At 39.4% G+C, this 26,256-nt stretch overlaps 1 protein-coding gene and 1 long non-coding RNA gene across 4 annotated transcripts in view; both read left to right on the plus strand.

Annotated features, from left to right (window-relative positions):
• Window positions 1-26,256, plus strand: part of PRKAR1B (protein kinase cAMP-dependent type I regulatory subunit beta) — a 104,140-nt gene that overhangs the window by 19,403 nt on the left and 58,481 nt on the right. For all 3 annotated transcript variants that reach the window (XM_075104998.1, XM_075104999.1, XM_075105000.1), the window contains exon 4: window positions 1,027-1,118. In XM_075104998.1, the coding sequence (XP_074961099.1) occupies window positions 1,027-1,118 (92 nt within the window). The remainder of the gene's footprint in view (window positions 1-1,026; window positions 1,119-26,256) is intronic.
• Window positions 3,509-7,440, plus strand: LOC142062509 (uncharacterized). Its single transcript, XR_012662459.1, has 2 exons — window positions 3,509-5,884; window positions 6,867-7,440. It is a non-coding gene; the product is annotated as an uncharacterized LOC142062509 (long non-coding RNA).

Here is a 26,256-nt window from a genome sequence, read left to right on the forward strand (position 1 = left end):
AAATAAGACAGAAATACTATTTCTATCAGGAGAAACTGTGAAATAGAAATGTCCATTATCAGACTTGTTTGTACAGTAATTAAAACAGGCAAACAGATGTTGATCATCAGATGGGAGTACGTTTATTTAACACTTCAAACTTTTGCTAGGCTTGATTTTGTCCTGTTGTAATGAAGCTATTAAGGAAAATCACATTACTAAAGTCAAAGAACATCTGTTACAAGTCAAAACCTTGTTACAAATTTTTTGCATCTCTTGTAACCACAGTGTCTCTGACCGGCAGAAGTAGATGCTTGGTAGATACAGTGTCTTTACTAATGTCTTACCAAAATGGAAAGCCTAACTTGCAAAAGCCTTATAAAAAAACACCCAATATGAAAGCATACTGCTGAATTTCAGCGTACATTTTGAGCAAATTCATGTACAACAGGACTTTTGCCTTATCGCCATTTAACAAATAGGAATGCCTCTTCATTCTCAAATGCAAAGCTTTCGTGTTTGCCATGGAGCAAAGGCAAGGATCTTGATCCAGGTGGGCCTTTCAGGAGCTCCATTCCTTATACCACAACCAATACTGAAATGTACGGTGTAGTCAACACATTTTTACCTTTTACCTAAAGAAATGTTGCTCATTCCCTAGTTTTAAAACTAGGTTGCTTCTGATATTGTTTGTGGGGGAAGAAGAATATGAAATATGTTTTCCTCAGTCCAAGAGATTTGAAAGGAGACTACGTAGCTGCCAGTACCTGCTAATTATAGTATTTTACAGATATCCTTCTCCCCACTCATCCTGGATCTTATATTTCTTTTCTGGTTGTCATATTGAGAACATAAATTCATATCCCCACATTATCGAAACTGTAATTTATTACTTTCTTAGTGGCTTTATATTATAGCCTAAACCTGTCTCAGCGTTTAAAATGAAACTGCATCCATTATCTTGAATAGTGGAATTTTCTATAGATTTCAAGATCTGTGAAGAAATACAACCAGGCAAGTAATTACCCTTCTTTCTTTTCTCTACAGGTTATTCCAAAGGACTATAAAACTATGACTGCTCTGGCAAAGGCCATCTCCAAGAACGTGCTCTTTGCTCATCTTGATGACAATGAACGAAGGTATGAGGTGCTTTATGATTTAAAGGAATCTACAGCTTGACCCGAGGACAAGGAATGATATTAAATTTTAACTCAGGGGTCAGAACTACTCTCACCGATGAGTTTGAGTCATATTAGACGCACCCTCACACACACTTATGGTATTATGACAGAGGGTAAAATCATAAGCTAAGAAAGGGCAAGAACTGGATAGATGTATTCAGACATATTTAACATTTTCGAATCAGCCGTGCCTGGTGAACTTTATTCTAGGGTACTTAAGGAATTGGCAAAAGCAATCTCAGAAGTCTTTGTAGTTACTTCTGAGAACTCAGGGAAGACAGGTCAAGTGCTGGAGGAGTGAGAAAGAAAAAGCATGATGTCTATAAAGAGGTAAAAGAGAATTACAGGTAAATTACTTTGTTCTTTAAAAAACTGGAACAAACAAATTATGTGTAAACACCTGAAGGAGACCACGGAGTTCAGTGGCAGCCAACATGACTTTTAAAAACTTGAAAATGTCTTTTTCTTGTCACTAGGGAAGGCACAACAGAGGCCAAACAGCTTGACTTCTGGTAACGTTTTCAACATTAATGTGTATGACAGCTTCATAAACAATCAAGGGAAACATGTCTTCAGTGAAACCACTGCGGAGTCTATGCAAAACTGGCTGGATACCCATATCAAATAGCAGTTATCAATGGTCCATCATTCTAATGGAAAGATATAGTGAAGTGTGGGAAGTGTTGGTCTGGTTGTCATCATTATTATCATTATGACCTCACTGGTGGAAAAGAGTATGAGTGTTGAATCTTTAGATTACATGAAGAGGGGAAGGGCTGCTAAAACATTGGGAGACAAGACTAGAATTCAGAATTATGCTGACAGGTTGAAGAAAAGCAGTAAAAGCAGGAGGGATTGTCACTGAGCCAAGTGCTGAGAAGTATACTTAGGCAGGAAGAACACCTTTCTAACTCTAAGATGGTTTTGCAGTTTTGGTAGTACCTTGAAAAACTTTGTGGAGCTTATTGTGAATCATGGGCTTAACATTAGTCACTAATGTCAAGCTGTTTTGAAAATACTAACGTTTACTGGGGTAACTGAACAGGAGAACATGCAAAATGTGTCCTGGTGTTGGAAAGATTCCAGCTGGAACACAGTGTCCAGTTTTGGGCACTGCACTTCAAGAATAAGCAGTTGGAGGAAGTTCAGGGAAGAGCAGTGGGAACAATCACAGATCTAGATAACATCAGTTCTGAAGAAAGAATGGGATTGGTTGGCCTGCAGAAGAAAAGTCAGGGGCAGAGGGATGCGATAATAGCTTATAATTGTGTATGAATAATGGCATATGATGAATAAACTGCTGTGTATGCCAAAGGGTAAAGAATAACAGATTTAAAGTGCAGTAGGAAAGAGTCAAGTCATATTCTAGGAAGAGGTCTCTGACTGCTTGGGTAGGTTGTGGAGTCTCTACCACTTGAGGCCATTAAGAACAGACTAGTCTACAGTCTGCCAGGAATGACATAAGTAGTGTCAGTCCTGCCTTGCAGCAGATAGGCTAAGTGATGTCGTGAGGTCCTTGCCAACCCTACTTTTCTGTGCTTCTGTGGTTAGCAAGGACAAAGACTTTGTCTACGCTGACATTTTTAGTACTGGCAGAACATCAGCAGATCAGTCCTTCAATGGGGCTACTCACGTTTTCAATCAAAGCATGTTCCAAGTGTGCAAATTTGGCTCCCTTTTGCAGGCGTTTACACACTTTAATTACTTTGCAATCTTAATTATTAGGATATCGCATTAGCATGCCAGTTTCTGGAGTAATTAGAAGAGGATTAACTTTGCACATTTCTTCTAGGTTTTTCATGCACAGCAGAGAATTCTTGTACAGAAGTGCTACAAATCCTAATTATACCTTTGGCATGCTAATATGACAGGCACTGGAAGGGTAGGTTTTAGGGCTGGAAAAGGGACATTTTGGTAATATGTTATCAAAGTAGGATGAGAGAGAAAAACTGCAGGAAAAGTGGTTTTTCTTGCACTGTGCTGATGGTACATTATGGTCATGGTCTCACCTATCTGTTCCCTCTGTCCCATTAACAGGACAGTCTGGCTGACAGAGGTTATGGATATGTGTTAGGAGTGATCTGTTCACTCCTGTGCACAGATTCTCACGTGTGTGCTGCAGATGGGTTGTAGACTATCTGCTTTTGCAGTCCTCCAACTATGGCTTGACCAGGTATATACTGCTTTTGCTGTCAAAAGATTTAGAAGCTTCTTGGTTTTTTGGGTTGTGCAGTGGAGAATATTCAGCTATATAGCATCTGCCTTGCTCAAAGGATGTGTCTAGGTGCCCCATTCAAGCTTCATGACAAGCACGGCAAGCTATTGCTGACATTGGGGAAAACAAAAACGAACTCAGAAGGCTTTTGTAGACAGGGTTGCAATGAATGAATAAATTGTTCTCATTGCATTTTACTGAGCTGACTCTTGACATCATGTTATCACCCTTGTCTGGTTTCGTTTGTCAAGTGTGGAGAAGTCAGCAAGTTGGAGCATACCATTGCCATCCCTTCTAGTTTGCATCTTGTTGATGCAGATACGTAGTTCAGTAAAGTAAGTGGCATATAACTTCATTTGGGTTCTGTCCTCTTGGAATGGTGGAAAGCTAGGTGAAAATGTTTCATTTTCTGTGCTGCAGTGGTGGTATTGGTGTTTATTTTCCTCAGTGCTTTCTTCACTGAAGACAGTATAATTGTTTCATTTAATTTCATGGTTGACTATTCGATAAGACATAGGAGGTGTTCAGGTGGGGGAAGGATGGACTAGCAGGGCTTAATTCCTCGTTTACAATGGATGACTATTATGTTTTTCCTTCTCCTCTGAAAAGATATTTATGTTAATCTGCTCTAAGGCTGTGCAGTCCACATGACTTGTGTTGCACTTGCTGCTTGGCAGCTGTGAAGGTCCTTATGTCTGACATAAACCCTTATTTATAAAGGGAGCATGTAGCATATTATCTCTGTGTCAGATATTCCATATGAATGATTAATTGCATGAGAAGTCATGCTGAAGTTAAGGTTAAAAAGTATCTTTTTGCACTGGTGTCTGAAATAGTTTTGTTCAATTCTTATTTTAGACAGCATTTTTTCATGTGCCATGCTTAAAAAATGGTTACCATCTATCTCACGCACGCACGCGCGTGCACGCGCACACACACACACACAGAGTCTGTGGTGTAAAATTATACTGAAAAGTGCAATAAAAGGGAAACTGTAACTGTGTTAGTACTAAAAGCAGCAGAACTAGTTATCAGCAACTTTTGCCAAAATTTTCAAGAGTTGCTACTATTGTAAAGAACAGCGCAGCTCCGCAAAGTGATGTGGCAGTCCACTGTTTTCTCATGACACTTTTCCACTGACTTCAGTAAGATCTTATTAAGCTCAGGAGTAGGGTCCTGGTTCTCTCAAAGCCAGTGGCAAAATGCCCGTTATCCGAAGTGGAAATGTGCTTTCAAGTGTTAGAGAGCTGCTGTTCTCATTTGCATAATCAGGAATGTGCGGCTTTTTGCTTGTGTTTCTGTACATGATGTATATTTTCTGTGGGTCCTCCTTTGCCTAGAGATGTTCTGTTACATGCATACTGACAACAAACCCTCCAATTTACATGGGTGTATCACATACTCATTATTCAGAATTTTTTTTTAATTGATGAAAAAGTAACTGTAAAAAGTTAAAGCAGCATCAGGGTTTCACAAAATTAATTTCTTACTGTGTTTTAATAGGTATAGTTTGATTTTGGTTGTTTATTAAAATATCGCATCGCCAAGAAAAGTACTGGACTACTTAAAAAATTTCTGTGAAATAGTCACAGGCAGGGTAAATATTTATGGGCCATGGGGAAAAGAGGGATGTTAAGGCGGTGATGGTCTTAATTATGGACTAAACAGCTCGGCGAGTTGCAGAGGGTGCATGGATGTGTGTCAATGTGCCTGCCTTTGGGCTTATCCTCATTTCTTGTCTTGTTATTAGCCCAAACTTGGTTACAGATTTCTCAGAGTAGCCTCATGTCATGTTTGGTTTGATGGGGTTTGCTTCCATGGTTGGGATGTGTGGCAAAGCCATCACTTTGTTCAGGCTTGATCCTACTTTGCAGTTAGGATGTATTTAATGCCTGGGTAGTTGGGCTTGGATTTTGATAGTGCTATTATATCATCCTGCAGGTCCCTAGGCACATGTCCTCTAACTTCTCTCTCCTCCTTTCCCCCGCCCCATATGATGACATATTGGCTGGCTTATGTCCATATGGGGGTTTTCCCCTTTGTTCTGTGTTTCTTCTGTACTCCACTTTCTTTGTGACTCCACTCAAAAACTCTTGGAAGTGGGCAATGGAGCTTGTTAGTCAAGCTCAGACATTTTGGAAAAGCATAGTTCATACTGGTGTGCAAACATGATGCAGAAGCTGTGGAGGTGGCCACCAAGTGGACAGTTTTCCCAGACAGAGAGCACTCTGAAGACCTGCTAGTTATGATCACTGCAAGATCAGAAGCTACATGCCTATGTGCTCCTGACTTGGCCCTTGCTGAAGCCTCCCATACACATGCACAGTTCTTCAAAACAGCTTTTCATGTGGCAGCTTTGAAAGAGCTCCTTGCAGCGTGGGACAACTTCTGATACAGAAGGCAGCGCTGTGCAGGCTGTGTACCCAGAAGAGCTAGGAATCGCTCTGCAGTCTGTTCAAGGATGAACAGCCTTGGGAGGAAACATCAGTGGAGCTGGACCTACAGCCAGGTAACAGGCGTTCACCATCTCTTTCATTACACTGGGGAAAAGAAAAATGGCAACATTAACTGTGAGGGATTTTTGCATTATAAACATACATTTATTTTTTATAGATGATGTTCTTTGCAAGAGTTTGTCTTTAACATCAGTTGAGGGCAGAAGCCATCCTGTTTCTCTGCTCTTCCAAGAGGAAGTCCCTGCAAAAAAAAAAAAACATATTAAATCAAATCCTTGTTTATGGCATTTTTACCTAATAAAAAGAACTCACAGGTGAAATTACAGACTTTGCAGAAGTGTGCATTTCAGAAAGTGCCTCTATCTTTGTAATGTCCCTCCAGAATGCTGGTGGGAAGTTACGCTTAATAATGTTCAAGCGTTGTCTTAGGTGGCCTGTGCTATAGATTCTAATGGCTGAATAAGGGGAAGAAGATCCTTGCTGATCTTATCCCTCATGATTCCAACATGATCTCATGGTTCAGGTCCATTCTGAAGGCTGTTAAGAGTTTGCATAAGCTTTCCCCCTTCTTTTGGTCTGTGACGCTTGAGAGTTTTGCATATGGGAGAAATCAGCAAGGCAGGGTGCTTTGTACTGATGCCCTCTCTGCTGCTTTGGTTTTGTTCAGTCAGCAGGCAGTGAATGATTTCTATCTGTGCAAAGACAGAATTACACCCATAACTTGGCAGCATTTTATTTCCTCTCCCACTTTTGGATATCCAGCAGATGAACAGCCTCTAAAGCTTCCTAGTTGTGAAATGGTGTATAAAGTCAGAATTGGTGACAAGGGGCTAGTCTGATTGTCCTAATCTCTTCTAACCTGGCAGCATAGCTAGTAAGAATTTTTATCGGTTCAGCATGTAATGCTGGAATACAAGTACACCCACTTGGCTTTGCCATGATGTTGAATAGTATGGGGTGGGGGGAAGGAAGAGATTGTTCATTTTCCTTCTGTGGATAAAAATAAAAGATATTTTTTCATCATTTCATTGACAGGATGTTCTGACTTTACTGGATGGGGGCAGCCACTGAGAGGGGGGCAGTGAGAAGGTTCAGAGGTGACCTGCTGTGGGGATGGAATTTGGACCCAAAGCTGATGATGATCAAGGAGGAGAAGGAAATATAATTGAAGCATAACTGGTGGGTGAGAGAGCAGGACTGAGAGCAGCAGGAGTGTCAGTCTTGGTTCCAGGATGTCACCAGTGCCTGCCTGCTCTGCTGTGAGTCATGAGCCGCATCTGTCAGTCCCTGTTCAGAATCTCAGTGACCTCCTGACCACATAAAGAAATGGAATGGTTAAACATTCACTGTATCTGTATGTAAATGCTATGTAAAATTTATATGTAAAAGCTATGTAAAACTTGTTCATCAAGGAGTAAAGAGATTAGATAAATATTTAACATGCACTTCCAGACTCCACTTTTGTCATTTTAGCTAATATCATATTTTTTACAAGCATTTATTCTTTATTACTGATGTTTGGGCAGCTGTGATGCCTGCTGCAGCTTTCAGAATACTTTTCTGTATTTTATTACTGGAATTAATAATAAATTGGTTTGTTTGAACAGTATACTGGTGTGAAACTGCTTTGGAAACAGGAGTCAGGAAACTGTATTTAATGCTTTTACTAAAATATTGAGCTCTAATAAAGGCACAAAAAAAGCAACAACAAATGAGCTAAACAGTAGACAAAACTGCTCTATTTATTACAGCAATGCATGGTGTTGCATTTACTCTTGTGTGTTGCCTGCATGGCAAAGGTATGAAAATAAAGGGCATTTTTTATTTTCTATGCTTGTTGGGGCCAAGATGTAAAGATGAAAATTGGCACTTGTTCAGGGCATGCAAGCCAACCAAGAGTTTTCTTCAAGCAAAAATTCTTATCCTTTTCCCGGTATCCTCCCAAACATTGTGGAGGACACATGCTACTGTGATACTGTAGATAAAACTGGAGGCAAGTTGCTGTTACCATTGCTGTTACCATTTCAGAAAACTGTTCTACCACCTTCTTACAAGTATGTTTTAAGTAATCCATGTTCTGCAATTCAGGCAGTTTTGTAAGCCATGATTGGTGGCAAAGTGGGGTCCTATAGGGTCTTACTGGGCATAAACATACTCCATTTGAAAGACATTAGTGTCCAAATTAAGACTTCCTCAGCATCAGGACACAATAACATTCTTAAAATGTATTAAGGGACACGACAGAGGGGAAATGAGTTATCATGTATCTATGTCCCCTGAAGACAAAATATCAGAATTAGGCTTAAATTGTATGAGATGGGTGTAAACTAGACATGTGGTAATAATTTCTAGTGGTAAGGATACTTAAATAGGTTGTAGAATCTGTAATTGTTAAGAACAGGTTAGGCAAATCTCTTTGAACATAATTTAGTTTGTCCTCTGTTTGGGTGGGAGAAGTCTCTCAGCTCTATTTTTGTAATTCTTGGATCCTCAGTAGTGGGAAACTAGTGTATTCTTTTTCTATACATTTTCCTTTTCTCTTTTTTTAATCTGTTTAAAGGGTTATTGTTAATTTGCACATCTTCTGTTTTCTCGGCTAGATGAATCTCATTCTCCCCATCTTCCTTTGCAGACCACGTTCCTCAGACCACTGACTCTTTTTATTGTTCTCAACTTTCTCCAGCTGGTCCACCTCTTCCTTTTTTCTTTATATTTTTCACAGCAACAGGATATTGTTGACTTTTACTTAGCATGTGATCACTGGATTTATTGGATCATTTCCTGCAGAAATGCTACCTTGGCAGTGAAGCTTCACTGTGTATTTATGCCGTTGGTCATTCCTACCCAAATATACTTAGCTGTTGTGCCTTTTTTGAAAGTATATCAATTTTTTCAGACCATTTCTTCATTTTGTAATAAATTTCCATCTTAATGTTGTTTTTTGAAGTCCTTGCAGCTCTTTTACAGCTATGTATTGTCTTCAGATTCAGAAGACACACTCTTTATCCAGGTCAATAATGACTTGGGTACTTTTTTCAGTACCGGCATAACCTGACGTGAGAAAAGTGTTTTTTCCATGTCTAACAGATGAATTTTAGTTGTTCTTCTGTTGATCTCATATTAAAATATTCTTGAAACTTCTGGTGATTAGTGAATTTCAAGGACATTATTATTGCTATAAGCTTTATTCACTTCTGCATAATGCCATGTTTTAGTAAAGCACTGGCTGCAGGCCAGCTGGAAAGACTCATATATATGGAAGAAACCTAAGACGGCACCATTCAGGAGCAAGATATTTTAGAAACAGGATGCCACAGCAATGACGTATTCATTACACATCCTGTATTTTCCTTGCATTGGTAACTTAACTCTTTTTTTAAAACATGGATCTAGCTTCTGCCTGTGCTTCATATATGCCTAGAGCATGCAGAACAGTGCAAGAAAAATTCCCTTCCGATGGTACTGCAGTAGTAGTTCTGTATCTCCAAGGGTCCACGTTGTGCTAAAACCACACGATGATAAGGGGGGATATTTACTCTGACTGCTGTAGGCGTCTAAGTTAGCTGGTGCTCAAAACACCTCAGTTAGGAGCCTCAGGGTATGGTTTCCCCATTGATTTAAGCCAAATTCTGAGCTGGTACCAAAGGAGGAAGTAACACGGTGAGGGCCAAACCTTGGCTGATGTTCCTGTGTGATGGCCGTGGTTAGCCAGATCACCTCTCTGAAAAGTGATCCTCTCCCAGAGGGTTAGTTTTTAGTCAGATCAGGTCCTTCCTCCCACCCTCTACCTGGCTGCAGAAATACCTTGGCTAGCGAAGGGAGGAGAGGGGCAGGGCGGGACCTCCCTTTTTGGCAGCAGCAGGGGCTGAAATCAAATTAAGTAATGGCAAAACTGCACCTTAATTTCCCTTTGGACCCATTGGACAAAGTCAGAGGATGGAGATAGATGGTGTGAATACCTCTATAATGAGCTATTGTGCCTTGCCAAGAATGTTCAAAATGTAGAGCTAAACCACTCAGAAGATGAGAGATGAAAAGAAAAAGTAAGAGATGAGAGAAATTGTGCAGCGAGGCATGGCAGAGTGGGGAGTGGAGGGCTTTGGTGAGTCAGTAACAAGGCTTCTTTGGGTTATATTGGTATTTTTGTGACCACGGAGTTGGGCAGATTTCTTCCCTCTCCTTTTTGGGAGTAGCAACAGAGAGGGGAGGATGACAGCATCATCCCAATGCACTTTGTGCAGGGTGCACAGCAGGGTGGACTGCATCCCTTGAAGGTTTGCAGAGGCGTGAATGTCCCACCTGTGCTGGGACTCTAGGAGATGGTCAGAAGACTGCGGTAACTTGTGGGTAGAGGAGATGTGTATATACAAGTTAAATGTACATGGAACAGATTTGATACTGAAGAGGCTGGTGCAAAGGAGGCTCTCTGTGTGGGAGATTTTTTTTCTGATCATCAGTCATATTCACATCGATGATTCGATGTGCTTTGGATTCTACTTGTAAGCAACAAGGAAGAGGAAATTCATCTCTCAAATCAACCAAGGCACGCTAAACAAAGCTTTCTGTCTCTGTACAACGCCAAGGTATTTTCCAGGTAACCTGCTTGGCAATCCAGCTTTTCTTTGTGTCTTTTATGCTTCATTTATGGCCTTGATTCAGCATGGTATTTAAAAGGGCATGTTTAACTGTGAGTTGTTCCATTGACTTGCTATGGATGTCAAAGGAACTATTCATGTGTTTAAATGGAAGCACATTCAGTCCTGCCGCATTGGAGCTTGCCAGTGAGGAATACTACTTAAACTAGAAAAAGTTATGGATTCTGGAGACAACAGTCATCTGGCAGCAGAAATGGAAATGAAACCAGGTAGAATTGCCCAGCCGTTTGGAAAATAAATGATCCAATTCTCCATTCAAGGATTAGCCATGAATTTAACACTGACTTTATTTTCCAGTACATCCATCTCATTTACCCAAGAATTATTGTCTTTAATTACCATTGTGGTGCCTGCAGGCAGCAGTCTTTAAATTAGTTATGCAAAGTTCTGCTCTCAGGAGTCATCAGGAGATTGTATCTGCTTTAGTATCAATCCCTTTACAGCAGCCTGACAGTGTACAGACTTTGTACGAGGGATGTACTTTTTGTGATGTCAGTTTTTGGCCTGGTAGATAGGTTATTCTCTTAAACATAACTAAAAGCACACACACTTGGTATTTATGGATATTTTTATCTTGAGAAACAAATACTGTCAGTTCGTAGCTTTTTAGAGGTTGTGATTCACCCTCAGTGTTCTGTTAGGCAGTTTATACTCTTCATCACAAATACTAGCGGCGCCATTCCTAATGGTAGTTATTTTTAATTCTGCATAAAGTAGTGGTTTGCATATGGGCTGTACGTTACCCGTTCTGAAAAGCAGAGTTAAAGCAGAGAAGTAATTTACATAAAGCCTTTTTAGAGCTAGAAAAAAAAGTCTGAGACAAATAATATTCATGCATGGTCATGAAAGAATCTTGAGCCTAAACTTATCTTCCTCTATATAAAATAGAAAAATTAAGACTACTGCTGAATTTAACAGGCCTTGTAAAATCTTTCTTGCACTGCAATATATATGACCGTGCCTTTGTGTGCTTCTTTACACAACAGTTAGCTGGCAGTGGTTCTAAAAATGTGTTACTCAATGCTAAGGCTTTCCAGAAATAAACACAAAGGTTGAATAAAAGAACATCCACTCTTCTCAGGATGTCTTTGTCTTCTTCATCAGAGCAGCTGGAAGCTTGCTGGGAGCAGTAATTTGTCTTTGTGCATGGACCAACAAGGGTTTTTTTCAATTAAAGCTCTTTAAAATGATGTTTCCTTCCCCACCCCCCTCACCCCCCCAAAGGGTTGTAGGTAACCTGTCAACAGTTACTCCTACTCTAATAAGTCTTCATTAGGTAACTGATTCTGCAACCTTGCACGGCTTTGAAAGCCTACGTGTCTTCAAGTGGGAGTATTACCGGTAACGGTAGTGGAGGATCAACTGTATGATTAAGTTGCTTAGTTATGCATTTAGAAGAGGATGCTCAAAGAGCTTAAAGGAACTAGATATTCACGTTGATTGATATATAGTGGGAAGTGATCATTTAACTCCTATAATGTTCTCTTGAAAATCCTCATCGTATATTCTGAATGGTTAGACCTGTGCATTGCCATTATGAGATGACATCTACTTAGTAACACTGCGTTTGGAAAGACAGAAAGAAATCAACTTTCAAACAAAAAATAATCTATAATACTATGAGGTTTAGTGGTGTTTTTTTTCCTTATAGAAATACAGGATTCAGCTCAGCAACCAGATGCAAATTTTCTGTGATTCCAGTGCACTTAATAGAAATACCAAGTGTAAGTTATATGACTGTTAGGTTGCTAATTCTGTTTTAATGAAGAAAAATCTGACAAACCCAAAAAATTATTTAGTTCTTGTTTTACATGTTCCTTACTAAAGACTTTGACCTGAAGTACATTGCATCTTGTGCGGTAACAGCTGGTCTGTCATTGTCTTCAGAAAAAGTAACGGTTGCTAAGATTTCAAGAAACAAAGATGGTCTTTGAATCAACTGGAACAGCTGTAAGAGACTGACACACCATGCACTGTCAGCTGCTAAATTCAGATATTCAGACTGCCCGAAATGGGATACTTTAACCCTTTGGCACCATCAGATTCCTTTTCTCTCTGTTTTTCTTTTTGAAAAAAGCCAGAAAAATTAATAGGGTTTTCAATTTGCATTTTGCTTTCAGACATTAAAAAAACCCCCCACTAATATATCACTTTATTTGCAGGGATTTTATTTTTTATATTTATTCAAATTCCGATTTATAAGCAATATGAAGACATGCTTGTTGACAGATGAAATTTGCATTAGAAAAGTATAACACGCTCCTCTGTGTGGTGCATTAAATAGAAAATATAATAGCGCATATCCAGAAAACAGCATCAGATGCTATTTTAAGGGACTCAGCATCTTCCCAGTTTTGTATATGGAGAGTGTAATTAGTTTAACAAAGCAGAATGAAGGTGAATTTATCCTATCTAGAAGGGAAAGGTAAGTGATAGCAACGGTCTCTTTAATAGTCAGAGGCATGCGAGATCCAAAAGCTGGTGGCTGAAGTTGGGCACATTCAGACTGGAAAAGTTTAGTTTTTTCTTTTTAGAGTAATCAGGGAACTGATCCATAATTTAAATTAGCTTGGGATGTGGCAGATTTTCCATTGCACGAAGCCTTCAGATCAAGCTTGGCTGTCCAATCTTTCTAGTTCTTGCAGCACTTTCTGAAGTGCTTCAGAATATTGTGGGTTTTTTTCAAAGATGGCAAAATGTGATGACATGAAAATTTATTTCACTTAATGAAGAGTCAGCAACCATCTCTTGTGAACAAAATGCTTGTATGACTTCGGTATGCCTGAAAGCCAAGCTGTTACAACTTGGAGCCTGACTGATTTTTGGATGCCTGAAACAGGCACGTATTGGGTCTCTTGCTAAACTGTTGTTTTAGTTCAATTACAAAGCATGGGATATTATTCAGGAGCCTCTGAGATTTTGTAATCTGTGTTAGACAGTATCAGGAAAGCCGTAGTTGCTTCAGCATTTATTCATCAGTTAACTCAGTGCTGCAGAGCGTGGCTGATCTTGCCACTGACAGAGAAAGAGATACCACCCAGCAAATGGCACCCCCGAGCCCTCTGCTTTGCTTCGTGCAGAGTGCCCCTGATCGGATGATGAGGTGGGTGTCTCAGCACTGAACACACTGTTGTCTTGCCCAAAGAGCCATGCTGGCTTAAACTTGCTCCCAAGTGATTTGTTTCAGTATTTTCAAGCAGTGCATAGTGTTGGCTTCCTATAAAAACTCTTTTACGGATCACATATAACCTACTTTCTTGTGCCCTGTACTCCTAGGTCCTGATTCTGCGCCATCTGAGTAACTAAAAGATTGGCTGCTGTCATCACTGTTTGCAGAATCAAGATTAGTTTATTCTTCTGTTTGTGGATATGACCATGTGAAAAAAGTAGATTTATATAATGACTCCAGAGGATTTGAAAGTTCTTTGCTCATGTGAATGAATGTCCTAGAGTAAAGGTTGACATAAATTAAATTATTTTCCAGATGTGGTAATTGAGGTAAGCAGAATAAACTGCACAATTTAGAGCTTTAATTCTCATTAATAGGAAAGCACTTTACTGTCCTGATAGTCTATTTTATACTTACAGTTACTACAAAGTCCATGTAAAGGCCAGACCTCCTGACATCCCTCTCTTCGTTTTCAATGAAAGACCAAGTTTGGTCTTTCACATTCCAGTTCAGGTTTCCACATCTTTGTATTTTTCATACGTATGATAGTCTGTGAGATCTATTTGTCATGAAAAGTCAGGGAGAAACAAGAGAAACAAAAGAACAGATTTACATATTTTCTGATTTTAATTTTGTCTTTTCTTTGTTGAAAAGATTTGTAACAAGATTTTGCCGCTACCTTTGAAATGCTTGCTCTTCTTTTCCCTAGGAGAGGCACATCGCTGTCTTGTGAGGTGAATGGAAATTACTTTTCAATATCCAGAAACAGACTTTGGCCTTTCGACATCTAATAATTCCCAGATCGGCCAACTGAACCTTCACCACGATAGAGTGGATTTGCTGTGTTAAAATATTGTAGCAGTGCCCTGATTTCAAGCCCTGACAGTTTCATCACTGCAGTTGACCCGTGCTCCTCATACAGCTGCTTTCTGCAATGTGGTTACAACATCCATGCAGATTTTCCTTTGCTTTTAGAAACTTGATTTAAAATAGTGATAAGTTGTGTTTCGTCCAAGTCTACTTGCTGTTCTTTAATGGTACGTCGTGTGTCGTGTTTCCTCTCTTGTTTATTAAATCCTGTGCTTTGACTAGAACTTATTTCCAAGAATATGAAATTATTCTTCAATTATTAGAACACAGGGTTTGATTCCTTGACAGGTTGACAAGAGCTTTGCAGCACTTTGCAGGAACAGCCCTTCCTAATCAAAATTGTCCTCAGCAACATCAGTTGGTTTACCCTGGTACTAAAATACAGCTGAAGTGAAGCTGCTCGGTTGCTTGGGCAATGCGTTGGGGCATCTGGGACTTAATGCTCTCCTTGTCACACTCCCCCCCACCCCCTGATACTGACAGGCATCTTCAGAACAGGAGCTGGCAACACATACCTTGTTCCTGTCTGATCCCTTACATACACATCCTAATTAGGTTCTTCATAGATTCCAACGTCTGTCAAGTTTTCTTGGCCGTGGTATACCACATTAGTATAGGCTCATGGTCATCTGACTCCTGGTATTTTTTGGTAACAAGTAAACTGCATTTAGACTAGAAAGACAATAAACCTACTGTTTTGGTGCACCTCAGGACCTTCCATATGTTGCAGGTTTGTTGGGTTTTTTTTCACTGTATTCTGGGTGTTTTAATTTCCTGTGCTCTTTGGCTTTGGGACTTCCTTCCTCTTCTGGTTTAGGATTTTAGCCAAATTCAGCACTTGAGATCTGATCTTCACTTTAATATGCTCAGTCTAGGCTCTTTTTAATTACCTGGGATATATCATTATGTCAGAAAAATTTGTATTTCTTTAGCAGCAACTTCCTATTAAAACAATTGCCTGACGAATATGGCTATTGTGAATGTGAACGATGTGCGTTTAGAATAGTTTCATTTTCAAAGGATGCTTTCATGAATATCAAGGTTAAATTGTGTGGGGAACAATGGAGATTCTGCAAATAGCCCTAATAGGTAGTTCCTTTCTTCGTTCCAATACTTAATGTCAGAAATCATATTAGAACACAAGAAATACAGGGAGGAAAAGAACATGCAGAGTTACATTGTTCTTAGACTCCAGACCATGTTCTTCAAACTCACGGGTGAAATGATGAACAATTAATGCGAAGGTTACATAGAGCTTATTTCTGCGAAGCTCCTCCACATTTCTTGTTTATCCATTTTATTTGTTTTGTTGCTTTGCTCTAGTGCCTTAGTGACACCCTCTGGCAATGGCAGGATAGCTTCTTTGCCATTACGGAACTCTTCAGCAATGGGTGAGCAATCTCACTGGAAAGGCGTCGGCATGCCCTGTGCTTCCTCTCTCTCAGAGCTAGTTTGGCTCAAGACTAAAAATCACACACGTGAAGTTAATTAATGTTGTACATGAACGTGATGCCTAATTGCTACAAATTAAGGTACCACGTGATAAATAGTGTCAGGCAGCTTTTTTTTTGGTGAACAGCTTAAAAAGTCTCCCTTTGTACTTAAATGAATTTGTTTACATCAACTCCAAAGCATGCATTCCTCTTCTGGAGTGAAGCCTCTGAGCAAAGCTTTACAGATGCTCTCACACCAAACCAGAGATGACTCACTGATCCGTTATACCTGTGAAATAAACCAGGTTTTTAAAGATGGAAAAGCTAGTGCGAGTTTCCTGCCTGCTGTTAATTTTGTATTTTGTGTTGGTAATGCTTTTATTTGTGCTGTTTTACACTATGGGTCACAAAATGTAAACTTCTGATTTTCTTTCCTGGCAGTATAATGAGAAAAACCAGTAAGCTGTTGAGGCGGTTGGAACAGCAAAGTGAGCGGCTAAGGCTTGGAGAAGGGCATTTAGATGCCTGAGTCCTATTAAAATCAACATGTTGGAGAATACTTAATGTTTTTTGTCAGGTCTAGGTCTATGTCTCATTTTGATAAGCAACTTTGTGCATGTCTACAGGGCAAGCTGCTAGTACAGAACTACCTAAATGATCGAGCTAGGGCAAAGCAAGTGCCTGGCTACGGCAGCATGAGGATCTGCTGGGTGCCTCATCTGGCTTCCCAGCAGCCTGAATTGGCCCAGATACAGAGGTTTGTGCTGCTGGACTCCTTCCAGTGCTCAAGCAAAGTTGAAGGCTGCGTTGTTAGAGAAACCTCCATGCATAAATGGGAAATGGTGGTTCTGAGGTAAAAACCTTAACAGGGCCTGTTGCTCCATCCTGAAAGCACCTGCTTGGAACAAACACTCCCCAGTCCCATAGCAGGGACTGAGCTGTCCTGGACTGATGCTGGGAAGTCTTGGTTAGGACACAGAGACTTCTCAGCCTCATGATGAAATATGAAGGTCTGGCTCAGCTTCTGAAAGCAGCCGTCGTTTTATCTGCCACCTGGGGTCACTGTGTTCAAGGTTATTAAAAAGGAGAAGTATAAAATAACAAAATATAAGCAGTAAAAACTGTACTTCCAAACCCTAACCCCTGGAGGCTAAAATTGAGTTTGCCGTAAGTATACAAATTACTTGAAATTTTTATTGTGTGTGAAAAAATGAAGCCCTATATTGCAGTACATAAACACAAGTCTTCTGCAACAGGTCAGATATTTGTATAAAGCAAGAGGTGAACTACCACAAGGAAAACATGTCTTCTACCTGTTGGTTCATACAGTGTATTACAACTGACTTTAAAGATCTTTGTAGCAGTGTAATGTTGTGGTTGAGAAATCTTCTGTGGCCGTGATGCTGGTCGTGTTTAACACTGGAATTACTGCACATATCTCAGTAGCTTTTCATATTATTTACACGTGAGATTATAGGTGTGTCTGATATATATTTTGAATCTGCACCCATCTTACAGAATTTCTTAAGTGTGCTATTATTTAAACCTTTGTCTCGGCTAACACCACATGATATATTATGTACCTGAAGTACTTCTTAAAAACACTTTAGCTGAATTTTCAAGCTGGCTAGGCTTAAAGTTGTCAAAATATGTATGTTAAAACTCCTCAGGATGCTGTGTGGATGTAAATCTTTCCATGGAGGTGCTGCATTGTGAGAGAGAAAAGGCTGGTTGTGCACTGGGAAAAGAGCAGCTCCAGATGATGTAAATGCTACTTCAAACCCCATTTATAGTCTGAGCGGCATCAGCAGTGTGCTGCTTGGAAGCTGGACATCTCCAGCGCTCTTTGAGAGCTGACTCTAACAGCAGCTGCAAAATTGCTGCCTAGTAGTCTGAAAGAGAAAGTCAAAGCTAAAGCAATAAGGCACAGAAACTCTTTCCCCACTCTCTTCTGATCACAAATCCTTTTTTAAAGACCTGTAGGTACCCAGAGAACATATTTCTACTGCTCTACCTGGCCACTGGGTGGCCTCCATTAGAGCTGAAGAAGATAACGTAGGTCTATGGAGTGCATCTTCCCCCCCCGCCCCAGTTAAGTATTGCTGAAACCTCTAGATAATGGGGCTAAACAAGACATTGCATGGAATTCAGGCTGTTCTTCAGTATGAAGAATTGGTAAATCAATATTTTGACCCTTTTTTGTCATTACTGATTAGAAATTATGTGTATAATTTACTTAATGCTTTTGTTGACATATCTGTGCATTTGATTAGATAAGAAGTACTTCAGTTACAGGTATAGTTGAGGGAGAATAGGATGGTGAAAACAGTGTTGCACATAGCAGTGTTTCTTCTGTAGCTCTTTGCGAATGTAAATCATCCATTCTTTGCAATACTGAAGGGTTATTTAGTCAAAATTGCCTTACTTCTGTGCCTTTTCAAAAGAACTTTCTATCACTGGCACCACCTGTAACTAAAATTATTTAGCATCTTTCATAATTACATTATCTCTGACGACCACATTTCAGTCCTATTATCATCAGTATTGCCTGGAGTAATTCATTACTTATATTATCGTGAGGTCAGAATCACAACATTATGTTTTCATCTCTTATAGCGAGATAGCTCCTCATACAGGGCATCACGCTGCTGTACACATAATTAGTACTATATGAAGAATATAAATTAACATGTTAGTTTTGATGGGAACGTTGATGAGGTTGGAAAAGCATCATTAATATGCTCAATAGTGCAAAATAATACTTCTGATTTTAGCTTCCTTTGCTTTTCCTTTCAAGTAGTTAAGCTAAAAATACGGCACAGCTGCTTTCCCTTTACACATGTGCAAATGTGTGGAATGTGAAGTAAGATAGAGAATTGCAACCCTTTGGGTGAGAAAACGTGACATCCAGTGCTGAGACACCAGTCTCATCGTTTCATCACGAGAGCAGGGCAAAAGGGAGGAGGCCTTGGTGGTACCGCTTGTTGCTGTAGGGGCTGGAAGGATGGGTCCTCCTGACACAGCAAAGCAGCATGACTGCAGTAGTACGCAGCAGGATGGGGTTTGTTACTGGCTGATTATGTTCAAGATAAATCGCTAACTCCATGTGGAGTTGCTAACTGCACTTCTTCCTTCTCTGTGGCCTAAGTTTTTTTAAGCACTGTTGAACTTGAGCAGTCCCTTGAAAGCACATTGTCTGGTCCTCAGTTTACTGCTGCTAATGGATCAGATAGAAGATTAAGGCAGAAGCAGAAGATGCTTATGGCTGTAAATCAATACTTATTAATGACATCTGTGTTAAGTCTCACGAGAAAAGAGAATCCAGCTGCAGGATCTGATCTGTAGCTCGATAGAAAGTCTGTGTAGGAGACCAATACAAAGGATGAATGGCAAGGAAAAGCAAAAGATAGAAAGCTTTGTGAAGTATATTTATATTAATAATAGTTGACTCTTAAGAGGTGCTTTTTGCCTTTTGTGCTTTGGACTTTTTATTAAGAAGGGTAAGTAACCCTTACGTATGTTGAACACTTTTTGGATATCCTTTGCTATTGTAGTTGATGAATAAAATTACAAAGTGAGTATCTGATCCTGAAAGTGGATCTATGCAAAGAAGCCCTTATAATCTGGAGGAGCACAGTGGATGTCAGTGGGAACTACTACAAGCACGAGGATTAATCAATATTAAATTGATGGCCAAAGTAAAGGAGCTGTGGACTGGGAGCAAAACAACAGAAAATATTGGTAGGAGAGAATTAAATTGTGCTCTTAGATAGCTCTTTTATAAAACTAACTCAATCAGAAAGTCACTAATTAGTTTTTACAAATTCTGGGAGCAGTTTAAACTTGGCTGCCTTTCATAGTTACTGGAAGTGTCACATAAAATAGAATATATTTCTAATGTGATTGAATTAATGTTTCTTGTTAATGGAGTCTGCTTTTTCCTTTCCTTATTTTTGTTGATTTAATATGCAGGAGTGTAATATTGCATCAGCACAACATTGCATAGACTGCAAATATATGACTTTAAAACCAGTATATTTTCCTAACTGTCATTTTTGAAAGTTTCTGTTTCTTCTTTTAGTTTTCTTAGTGTATTTTAGTTCTTTGCACCAGTCACAGAGGCATGAAAAATCAGCATAATTAAAAGTCACATATTAAACCAACTTTATAACCATTTGCTTTTCTAAAATGCAAATGAGATATGAGAGAAAACTCACCCATGTTTGCTATTTATGTTGCTTGGCAAAATCCATCTATTGCACTTGGAGGTTTGGCGAGTGGTAGGATATTGCAGTGCTTTGTATTGAAAACTCAGGGTTTAACTCACAGGATGTTTTTGGTTCTTGACTTACATTATTGATTATAATTTCTGGTCAACTTGGATTCTCCTCCCATCTCTAGTCCCTTGCTATTCACAATGATGTCACTCTGCCTTTCTCTCTTAAATCCCTCAATTTTACATTCTGGTAATTTTCCACTTTTCTTCCCCTCCTGGCCCTCGGTGCGCTGCCTTACATCTCTCTTCCACTTTGCAATTTCTGATTTATTTCTGGCATCTGTTCAATTTCAGAAAAAAAATAATTCTAGCCCGTGAGTCTTGAAAGGCAATATAAATTCCATTTTTATCAAGGTTCATCAATTAAAATCTGATATTACCAAGCCTGTTTATAAATAACTTGACTATTCCAAATTTATGTTGATAATACCTTATAGCATCCATTCCATATATGTAACATTTTCATATGGCAGATGAGGAGAAATGTTTCTGTGAGACTATATACATTTACAAGTACAGAAATAAAATCCATTGACTGCACCCCAGTGTCACACTCACTGTGTGTATGCTCACACTTACACACATGTGCAGATAAGTTGCTTTGAAAGATGAACTTTCTGGTATGAATACCTGATAAGATGTAAAACTGAAGCCTGAAATCTGGGCTGATTGCTTGAGCATTGGTTCAAGGCCAGATTCTGGAAAATTATTTGAGTTCCGATTTAGGCAAAATTCCTTGAATATGTTTTTCTGGCAATACTTTTGAGAACAGCTGATCTTTTCACATTTTTTCCATTTGGGTTAGAAATCTTAAGAGAGTAACCAAGATGCCACTGAAATACTGCTGTTTGCTGCTCATTGAAAGGAAAATGCAACCCATACACATGGTGCCATGATTTTGGCATTTTCGTCTGGTGTATCTCAAAGCTCTAGATGATAGTTAATGACATTAAGGAGAGCGAGTTGAAGTTAATTGCAAAACATTGCTTATTAGGTATGAAAGAGATATAATCACAGGGCATTCTAATTTCTTAAGACACTGATTAATATAACAGCTACAGAGAAAAAATTGGCAGTGAATATGTTTCTAGGGAGTTTGCAGGATTGCTGGTTTATGCATTTTCTTTTACAGCCTACACAGTTGGAGATAATTCAGAATCTTACTGTTTAAGAGTAAGCCAAGTATCTAAAATCTTGTGACCATATTTAGGGATGGATGAAATGTTTTGGTTAAAATAGCTCACACTCCCCTACACATGCCCGTATTTCTCTCCGGTCTTCAGACCAGCGAAAGGAAGAAACAGGGAGACCTCAGAGATTTCCTTTGCCTTTCTTTTAATCCATCACCTGGGTGTTAATGATCTCACGCTGCTTATTCCAGTACCCAAACGCCTGCCTTCCCCCTGGCCTGGTTGACTCACCCAGTGCCTTCACCAGTTACTGTATTCATCCAGAACTCTATTTTGGTTTAATCATCCCATTAGTTGAAGCTGGAGAAACACTCTGTGGCATGCAGCACTGGTGTGTTCTGCATCTCATCGAGCACAATGCTGGGCTATGCCAAGTAGGGTTGTCTCCTGGCAAGGGTGGAAGAATAGGGAGCAAAGTCAGAAGATATGGGAATGATAGCATTATTTGGGGCTTACACCTTTTTTCTTGCTGTCCCACTGGTACTGACCTTTCCCAGTTACTGTCATTCCTGTCCATCTGGCATGTTTGCCTGCATAAAGGCTGTCTGCATCTCTGGTGGGAATGTGCAAAATATGGAGAGGGCCAGTGCAGTTTAAAAATGACATTTATTAGCAGATAGATTAAAGGCTAGAGAAGAATGTTTGGTGGAACAGTGAGAAAGGCAGTCCCAAGCTACATCTGTAGTAATGAAATTCTTACAGTAGTGTCAGACAATCTGTTCCCAGTGTGTACCAGGACATACAACATTACCCATGGCTGTGCCAAGAGAGCGAACTCCACACATCTCCTGATAGTCAGTAATTCAGCACAACACATGCAGTCAGACAGATTCTCCTGCTCTGATTGAAATCTCGAAAAACTCCTAAAGCAAGCAAAATTAAACATGCTTCAGCTATATAGGAGGTGGATTCTCGAAGCTACCAGTGGCAAAATGGAAGATTGTTTTTGAAGAACAAGATGTCTCATTCCTGACCCCGTCACCGTCCATGCGAGCCAGGGGGAGAGCACTGATGCCAATCCAATAGGCATGCTCAGCAGATGTCCAAGTCTCTGGTTTATATCCAGTGATACTAAAGGTTGTTTATAAAGGCAAGACATTATTGTTTTGAGTGTTTGGCACTGCCTCTCATCTTTTAAAAAGTTGAGAGGAACAAATCTGATGAGGTTTCCAGCTATTTCGTCTCGGTTACAAGAGTAGGCTGTCAGAATTCAGTGTGTCTTCTCTGACAGAATCCTGCACTTGTTTTACTCTTCGTTGCCCTGCTAGGAGACATCTTTTTGCTTACCCTTCAGAATACAGTCTGGAAGGGTTCTCTTGAATCATTGACTACAGCCATCTGATAGTTTAGAAAACCAAGTCGTGATCCCTCAGAAAACCTAAATGAAGATATTTTTATTTTCTCCAGTTTATTGGGCTACAGTTGTTGGAAAGCTCTTCCATAACATGACTGTTCCCATGGCAAGAGAGCATCTCATTTCCAGACTAAATGTTTATATGTGTTGATTTTTCATGCCCTCATTGTCCATTAGTTAAAATAACTCTTTTTCAGCTCTGACGTTCACCCTTACCGAGGCCTCTCATCTCTATGTATTTATAAATTAAAATTTTATCTGTTCTTTACTTATTTCATGGCTGTAAATTATTAAAACTCTTCTTTTATAAAAGATAGGCTCTCTATTACATTTATCACCCCAGAATACCTTTTTCTACATCTCTTTGAATCACATGCATCTTGTTTCTTTGTTTCTTTTGCACACGGTTGATTAGAATTATGCACGGTATTAAGTGAGATCGTTTACAGAAGTGCTTTTTACAATGGCATTAACACTCCCTTGCTCACTTGGAAGCGACCCAGTTTATACTGATACAGGGTGCTTTTGCTTTTTTCCCTGGCCAAGGGTAAAAAGGGTAGCTTACAGTTATCCAGTGATTTAACAAATTCAGATTAAAGTTGAAATTGTTGCTGTAACTTCAACATGCATGGCCTTTCATGTTAGATTACTGAATTTCATTCCAACTTTATTACTTCAGTCATCAAAAGCATCCGTTCTTTTCCTGTGACACACTGCAATACGTCCGAACACAGCATCTCCACTTCTTAAGACTGGGCCTTGAAATATTCTTACTAAAATTACCTCTGGGCTTGTTCTTCCACTTCCAATATCAACTGTTGTTAATCTGCCTTAAATTATTGCCTTAACCACATTATGGTTCTTCTTCCTAATCAGCTTTCCCATTTTAACCAGCAGTTTACCTCATAGCACTGAACATGCTTCCTAGAATTATTCATTGATTTATTTTGTCTAGAATATCAGTTATCAAATAAAGGGAGAAAGCAGATATTGCAGTGTGTCTCATTTTCCAATTACCTCTATGACTTTCATTATTCTTGCCTTCAAAATTTGTTCTTAAGCCTTGCATTACTGAGGTTGGACTAATGGCGAATCTATAGCTGCACAGGTTACCTTGGGATGACATCAATCTATAGCCATCAAAGATGATGAACAAAGTGCCTTTTAGTTCAGTCTTTTCTGAGTTGATTAATAAAAGGTCAGACATTCATGCTACAATCCTGATTTCATGTCAGGAAAAATATACCTTCCTGAGCCTTTTGGAATAAGAATTTCAGGCTGTGGGACGTCTAATAGATTTAGTTTTCAACTGCATGAGAACTAACCACTCGGCTGTCTCTCCCTCAAAATGCTAGTGAAGTAGGCAGTATTTTTAGAAATCTCTATTTCTAATTAAAAAAGTCAAACTGAAAGCGGTTTATGCTTCTCCATTTTTTCTCCCAGCAGGTCACTGAGTCACTACTCTTAAAATCTCATCCAAACTTTCCTTGTTATTTCCTCATCATTTTGCATGCTGTGAAATAATTACCATATAAAATGTTTCACCATATAAATGGGTTCACCATATAAAATATATATTGTATTGCATTAAGAATCCATAGTGGGCTCTTCACAGTAGCCAAAAGAACTTCAATTCTAAGGGAAAGTTTTGGCACTTGTTTAAAGTGAAAGTGACATTAAACATAAATATTCTGAATATTGTAATTGTTATCGCTATTCACTGGTAGTCCCTTTTAGGAGCATCCTCACAGGGGTAAATAGTCCGCAAGAAACAATATATGCCTGTTCAGGACACAGCTCCTACTCAAAGGAGACAGCAGTCCTTTTGCTGAGCATTTCAAAGTTCTGCTTATTAATGGAGTCTATTTTGGCATTATATTTTCTTGAACAGGACTGTCGGGAAATTATCAGTTCTTCTGAAAACGCACAATTTTTGGATTCTTGTGGATTTTTGGCTTCTAATTTTGAAAATCTTGGCTATAAGTCTTATATAGCGATTCTGTCTGTCAAGAAAACACTTAGCCTGAGGTCTCATTTGGGTTTAGAAGACAGAGTACAAAGACATTTTGTCTTTTGTTTGTCAGTTTATTATCTTCCTTCCATGTTCTGATTTTTGTATAGTTGAAAATCACTTTTTCTTTCTTTGCAAGCTAAGAAATAAATCCTGCTTAAGAGCGCAGCCATTCTGCCATTCCTTGAATTACTAAGAACATTACAAAATTTAATGACACACATGGTGTTTGTATTAATGAGACTTCAGAGGCTTCTAAAATATTTGGAGCAATAATATTTCATGGATTGTTTTGGAGTACTCTCTGTAGAGGTCAACTGTGATATGATCACTGAAACCTGTGGCTATACCGTAGCCCTAGGAAACCTGCCTAAAAATAAGCCACATGGCTTTAATAGACCAAAACAGCCAGCAGGAAATAAGGGCAGAACTATACACCACCGAACACCAATGGCATGAGAGGGGCCATTAAAACAAATAATATAAATGAGCCTGAGACGGCTATAAGACCTGCAAGGTGATTAATGCCTGTGGTGACAAGTTGGAGGCATGGGAGGAGATTAAAGATTAAGTTAAAGGTAACAGTGCTAACAGGCCTTTTCCTGCCCAGCACTTCTAATTGCTCTTCCTTCCTGCAAATCCAGTGGCCAGCAATGCCCGTGCAGCGCCACATTCCTCCCTGAGACTTGTCAGACTGGTAGATAAATGAATTCTTTTTTTCAGAGCACTTTGTTCTGTCTTTTCTTCCTTTTTTTTTCTTTTCTCCTTTTCCCCCCTTTTTACTTCCTTTTTCTTTTTTGCCTGGTCTGTCATCCCTTGAGTGCATAGGAAAAAATTCAGAAGTCATATGAAAGCTGTCCCCATTGGCTTTAGGCAGCGTCCTGCATTGGGGCGGTAAGTATATGTTGGTCCAAAGCAGCCTCCAGCTGCCCCAGCTGGTGCAGTTTGCAAAGGGGAGGCCACCAGGAGGCCTGGGTAAGGATTGCAAATTTCTCACTTGGCTTTCCAAAACAGTTGTTCAAAGAACAAGAAAAACGTAGAGTATCAAAAAAAGCCCATTCTCCTGAACCATTAAGGCTTAGTTGTAGCATATCTACTGCCTTATTTGCAGAAGGTTTTAACACTTGACCTGAAAAGTCAACAAAAGAATCACCATCTCCCATCTTAATAAATTAAGTTCTATCTTCTCTAATCACTTCCTACAAACACACAAAGTCATCTGTTTCCTTTTGGCTTAGATCTTGTATACTGTTTGGAGGAAGAAGGTCTACTTTTGTCAGCACTCCTGTTAAATTTATTTGCTTTTCTAGTTCAAGGAAAAAGCCTATAACTCTGAAAGTCATCCAATGCTTTTATTTATTTATTTTGCTCAGTTTGATTGATACGTCTTTGTTCTGAGCTCATACAAAATTGACCACAACTACAGTAAAAGTGCCTCTTGTTAAAACACTTCCAGAATATCCACGT

The sequence above is a fragment of the Phalacrocorax aristotelis genome, chromosome 10 (genome assembly GCF_949628215.1).
Source record: "Phalacrocorax aristotelis chromosome 10, bGulAri2.1, whole genome shotgun sequence".
In the NCBI taxonomy this organism is placed as follows: Eukaryota; Metazoa; Chordata; class Aves; order Suliformes; family Phalacrocoracidae; genus Phalacrocorax; species Phalacrocorax aristotelis.